Genomic DNA, 6,000 nt, shown 5'->3' with positions numbered 1-6,000 from the left:
AGAAGAGAGCAGGGCTGACTGCCGTAGGAGTGCACGCTGGCTGTCAGAATGACTCATGACGACCCTCATCTACTGACGACTAATGGTGTGTCTGCGGTCTGTACACAATGCCTGACGGACTGGGGCAGCAAATTCACATGCAGCTGGGAAAGCACGAACAACCTACAGTTGAGCTCAAAGTCAAAAGGAAATGATGAAACCCCCCTTAATTTATGGCAAATGTGTAAATCTGTGCTATCATGTGGGTTTAACAAACATATATGTACATGCACACAAACAACAGAGTACTGTTTTTTAGGAAGCAAAATCTGAGTCCTGTTGGGGGATGAAAAGCTCAGAAGCATTTACATCATCAGTTAGCATTAGACGCTCTCTAAAAGTTAGTGGGTAACACTGACTACAGAGGTTTATATCCCAATGCAAAAAAGAATCCTTTCCCGTCACAAAATAACTGATGAGCTACGTATTCAGTTTATGGTAGGAACAAGTTCTGGACTCCCACCGTTCCTTTAATTCTTTGAACCAACCCTAAACAAACCTGAAGAAAGTTGAGAACTACCTGAAATAGAACAGGAGATTTTTTTCTTCCATTTTACTCCTTTCCCCATTACTCAAATGTTCCGAATTCTAGGTCTTTCATTGCATGTGAGCATGCTTCGTTGCAACCTATAATGAAATGCTGAAATTTACAGTCACTACTAAGCGTTTTAGCCAAGCAGCACAATGTTTATAAAAATAACCTTACAGGAAGTCAAGGTTTAAAAGGATTTTATCAAAATGGAATTGCTGAAAATGAAATTTCATTTAAAATACGAAGCTACATTAAAGAGAAGTCACAAAAAGGGAGAGAAGGGGCTCATTAGAAATTCATCCCCTGCAATGCCTTTCACTCCTGCAAGGTTGCCTTTTTTCAGAAAGAAAAAAGTCCCCCGGGTAAAAAAATCAATACTGGTTAATAAAACATCAGGTGTGCAGACATAACTAGGTATGACGATTTGGCCGCACAGGCCTGCCTGAATGCACCAGGTGCCGTGCCGATTATTCATCCAAGGCAGACAGCCAGCCTGGTGTAAGCGGATGCCCGGGCCCTGCAAACGAAGGGGCAAGAGGTAATTCTAGGGGGAAATTAGTCTGAATATTTAAACCAAACCGGGACATTGCCTCCAAAGCAAAAGAACATTCTAATCAGAAACAGAGGACTCAGATGGCTCAGATGCTTGTAATTTTTTCTCCACAGTGACACTCGGACAGTATTTGAATAGAAAAAAATCCACATACTACTAGCTAAAAACAAATACTCCGCTTCATTCTGCAGCGGTCTATGGTGAAACAATGAGTCTTAAAAGCTCACTGGGCCCCAAGTACTGGACGGTATTGATTCTCCTCATAAATACTGTATTTAGTTTGTTAGAAAACTAAGGGGGCTTGGAACCTTAAACTGCTTTAACACTGGATGATTCTGCAACACCTCTGTGGAGGCCATTCTTGAACTCCCAATTATACTTGATTTTATCAAAAGTTTTAAAGGTTCTATACAGAGCACCCAAATATTAATTCCTTCCCTTTTTCTTTCTTTCAAAATTGCTAGTTTCATTCACTTAATATTTCAGATAGAAAGAAAACGTAATTATTTTGATTTTCCTGTTTCAACCTGAAACCATAATTACTTTAGAACACTTCTGAACACAAATGCAGCAGTTTCTAGGACAAACTACCTTTTGTTTACTAAAACATTTCATCATTTGGATTAGATCAATTGTTGCTGCTGCCTTTTAGAAATAAATACTTTACGTGCCCTTAAAAAAAAAAAAAAAGGCTTGATAAGACAAGTGTATAGGTCTTAGACAATCTAACTACTGAGACTATCGAGGAGTCACACTTTCCCTTACACATGCTTCAGACTATTCAAAATACAACAAAAATTCAAACTTGGCCACAAATCACAAAGGTAAATATAAACCCTTTAAATGTGATTCTTCCCAGGGGCATCTGGGTGGCTCAGGTCACAATCTCGCGGTTCACAAGTTCCAGCCCCACGTCAGGCTCTGTGCTGACAGCTCAGAGCCTGGAGCCTGCTTCGGATTCTGTGTCTGCCTCTCTCTCTGCCCATGCCTGCTCACTGCCTCTCTCTTTCTCTCTCTCTCTCTGAAAAATAAATAAAAATATTTAAAAAAATGTTTTTCATGTGATTCTTTCCAGCCATTAAAAGCCTTGAGCTGTTGTAACCATTGCATTTTTAACCTGGGAATACTTAAAATCCAGGATGGGCAAAGGATAAGCATAATTTAATTAGTCCCTTCCATATTTAATTATAGAAACTTGACTCCTTTTATAAACTAGCAGACTGGGCATCCAATCCTTCTGACCCATCCCATCCCCTGGAATAACTGCTTAACTGCTTTTACTCTGAATGAGTGGACTTTGTGGAAGCAGAAGAAAAGCATAAGCAGTCCTTCAGACCCCACGAAGGAAACAAGAAGGAGCCCGTTTCATACGTGATCAGCTGTATAAAATCATCTATGTTTCGCATACCATTTTATAGTATTCAAAATATTAGAGCAGGGAGTGCTTTTAACTCGACATGAGAAAAGAAGCCCCGGGAGTTGATAGGCCCTCCCTGGAAACAGTCAATCACTGGCACACCTAAGGCTAGAATTAAGAGCCAAGATACTCTCAACTGGATCAGAGGCTTCATAAATAGAAACATGGGCATCATGTTAAGAGTGCATGTTCTAAAAGTCAGTACTGAGTACAGTTCCCACTGTCAGAAGGCTCCTTGACCAACCTGGTTAATTATGGTGTTAAAGTGTGGTCTCTTGGCAGGCAAACCGTGCTCCCCACTTCATCCAGAGGTTCATTCAACAGACAAAAAACACCTATATACGCTTCGATAATAAGCAGGTGTAACTTCAAAGGTGATGGTATAATGAGGGAGATAGATTGAAAGGGCTGATTAATTAAATTTAAAGAGTATGCCTAAAATGGGAGCATCTCTAAGACCCTCTGGAACACAGCAGGTGTCAGCTCGCTGAGCTTTGAAGGAGGAGTTAGACTGTACACCCTGAGGCTGATGGGACAGAACGCGGTAAAGATCATTTTAGGCAGAGTGACTACAACTTGCTCAAAGGCATGGAGTCCTACAAAAAGCAGGACAAAGTCGGGGCACTGGGTGGCTCAGTCGTTTAAGTGTTCATCTCTTGATCTTGGTTCAGGTCATGATCTCACGGTTCATGTATTCGAGTCCCATGTTGGGCTCTGCACTGATGGTGTGGAGCCTGCTTGGGATTCCGTTTCCTTTTCTCTGCTCCTCTCCTCTCATTCTCTCTCTCTCTTTCTAAATAAATAAACTTTGGAAAAAAAAAATGGCAGGACAAAGTCAAGAAATGACAAATAGTCTTACTTGGTGGGAGCATCCAGTTTGCGTCCAAGGAAGAGACAGGTAATAAGGCTGGAAAGGTTGGCTAACAGAAAGCATCTGAATATTTATGGAGATGAAAGACAGGTGAGGAAAAGGGTGTGGGAGAATGTTTCCACATCATGAAGACATCAGGAAACCACTAAAGAATTCTACAGAGGATTACATGATCAGACTTGAATTTCTGAAAGATTTTTTTTTTTTAAGTGTTTATTTTTGAGAGAGGGAGAGACAGAGCATGAGCAGGGGAGGGGCAGAGGGAGACAGAATCTGGAGTAGGCTCCAGGCTCTGAGCTGTCAGCACAGAGCCCGGCGCAGGGCTCGAACTCATGTGCCGTGAGATCATGATGTGAGCCGAAGTAGGATGCTTAACTGACTGGGTCACCCAGGCACCCATGGAAGATTGCTTTTAGTAGAAAGAAGTGCTGTGGATTTGCGAAGCAACGTGTGCATAAGTTCCAAAGAGAAAAGACAAATGCCTACACCAACAGACTCGAGCAGGTGGGATGGGGGTAGGATCCGGGCAGAAGAGAGGGTGTGAGTAAAAACAGCCACACGCTGCTACCAGAATACCACCCATACAGCAGAAAGGGGTAAGACATAAAGCCAGTTACACGAGAGGGCAGAATCTTAGGGGGCCTCACGTGCCACACATGAAGGAGCTGAGACTTTACGTAGCAGATGGTGAAAATCACCCAAGGGTTTTAAACCTGTATTTTCAACAGATGATCTGGCAACCAGGCAGCAGAGGAGTTTAAACTAGAAAAGGGAAGGGTGCCTGGGTGGCTCAGTTGGTTAAGCGTCCGACTTCGGCTCAGGTCATGATCTCACAGTTCATGGGTTCAAGCCCTGCATCAGGCTCTGTGCTGACAGCTCAGAGCCTGGAGCCTGCTTCGGATTCTGTGTCTCCCTCTCTCTCTGCCCCTCCCCCACTTGCGCTCTGTCTCCCTCTGTCTCAAAAATAAACAAACATCAAAAAAAAAAAAATTAAACTAGAAAAGGGAGTGGTCTGGGAGCACATGCAGGGGAAGGGAGAAAATCACCAGGACTTAGGAATGACTGGGTGGATGCAGAGGAAGAGCCAGCTTTGGCTTAGGTGACAAAAGGGACTGTGGTGCTGCCAAATGGGACAGAGAACAAAAACCAGATGTGAGATTACAGAGGGAGCAGAAGGGGCGCTCATGATGGGGGAGCCGAGCTTCTGGCAAAAATGGAACAAAAGGTGGAACTGTTAACGAGGCACCTGGATAAACGGGCACGCTATTCTGAGGAGGCGTCCCTGGGGGGCAGTCATGGAAACTGAAATTTAAGATCAAGAAAAAGGCCTGCAAGAAGGATGGCAAGGCCAGTCTTCAGCGAGCGAAGCAAGGTGACAAGTAGGCTGGGATGTGTTCGCCATGCCAGACTAGAAGATGGCGACAATGAGAAGGGGTAGATGGTGGGACAGCCACAACAAGAGGTGCCCCGAGGGAGGCGGTTTCTGGTTAAAGCAAGAGAGAACAAGCATTCTATTAACAGCGGGATGAAACCTGAAGTAAAAAGGAAGGTAGGGGGAGCTCAGTCGGCTGAGTGTCTGACTTCTGCTCAGGTCATGATCTCACAGTTCGGGAGTTTGCGCCCCACACTGGGCTCTCGGCTATGGGTGCAGAGCCCACTTCAGATCCTCTGTCCCGCCCCCCCCCCCCAGCCCCTCCCCTGCTTCTGAGCTTTCTCTCTCAAAAAGAAAAAAACATTAAAAACAAAAGGAAGGGTAGAGGGAAGGAGGAGGATGAAGAAACACTACAGGTGATTCAGGATGAAGCCAGGGGATGGATCAGAGTTGGGGAGACTGCCTCACTTGTGGAGGCCCACAGGGGAGAAGAGGACAGTGGCTCAAACTGCCAGGCCTCCAATACTCCCCCCTCAGAACACATTTTGTTTTGGTCCAAGAAGAGGCAAAGGGTGCTGGTGGGGGACTCACAAAGCTGGTGGGGGTTTTGTTATGGCAGAGCCCCAGATGTGGAACGTATTAACCCATAAAATATGTAAGTAATCATTTGGGGCCGCTGTAATGATTCCTAACACCTCCGATGCAACATCTCCTCCCATCATGAAAGCACTGAGTGTTACATGATTTCCAGTCTGAACACTTCCCAACTCTACTACTAACAGTTTGAACAATTTAAAATGATAGAGCTGCCGAGAACTACTTGCTAGAAATCTTTCACATCTATCTAAATTCTACTTGATACACCCTTGCAATGTGTTCTGTGTGTGTGTGTGTGTGTGTGCGCGCGCGCATGTGTGTACATACGTATCAGGTTTTTGGTTGTCGTTTTCATTCTTCTGTTGGAGAGGAAGAATAAAGGAAGAGTGGGAGGGAGATACAATTACTGGAAAAAGCCACCACCAAAATCATCAGGAGTCGAGAGGAGACACAAACTTAACAACAGAAAGGACTTCGAGAAGAATCCTCTGCAAGGGCTACCTTACCTTGTCATGGACAGTCATGCAGCCAGCCGCGTCCTTCTGAAGGATTTCAGTTACCCCATTGGAAAGCCTTTCATACTTCAGTTTGGGTTCCTCCTCACTTTCTTCTTCCTACA

The 6,000-nt window shown here is 44.4% G+C and overlaps 1 protein-coding gene across 1 annotated transcript in view; it reads right to left on the bottom strand.

The window, feature by feature from the left end:
• VPS41 (VPS41 subunit of HOPS complex) overlaps positions 1 to 6,000 on the bottom strand; it is a 186,385-nt gene that overhangs the window by 139,265 nt on the left and 41,120 nt on the right. Inside the window, exon 3 of the mRNA XM_053898062.1 lies at positions 5,888 to 5,995. Coding sequence (XP_053754037.1) covers positions 5,888 to 5,995 — 108 coding nt within the window. The remainder of the gene's footprint in view (positions 1 to 5,887; positions 5,996 to 6,000) is intronic.

This window comes from Panthera pardus, unplaced genomic scaffold, assembly GCF_024362965.1.
Source record: "Panthera pardus isolate Hobbes unplaced genomic scaffold, ASM2436296v1 HiC_scaffold_8, whole genome shotgun sequence".
Lineage (NCBI taxonomy): Eukaryota > Metazoa > Chordata > Mammalia > Carnivora > Felidae > Panthera > Panthera pardus.
Note: the sequence above shows the minus strand (reverse complement) of the source record. Positions and strands in the feature narration are given on the sequence as shown.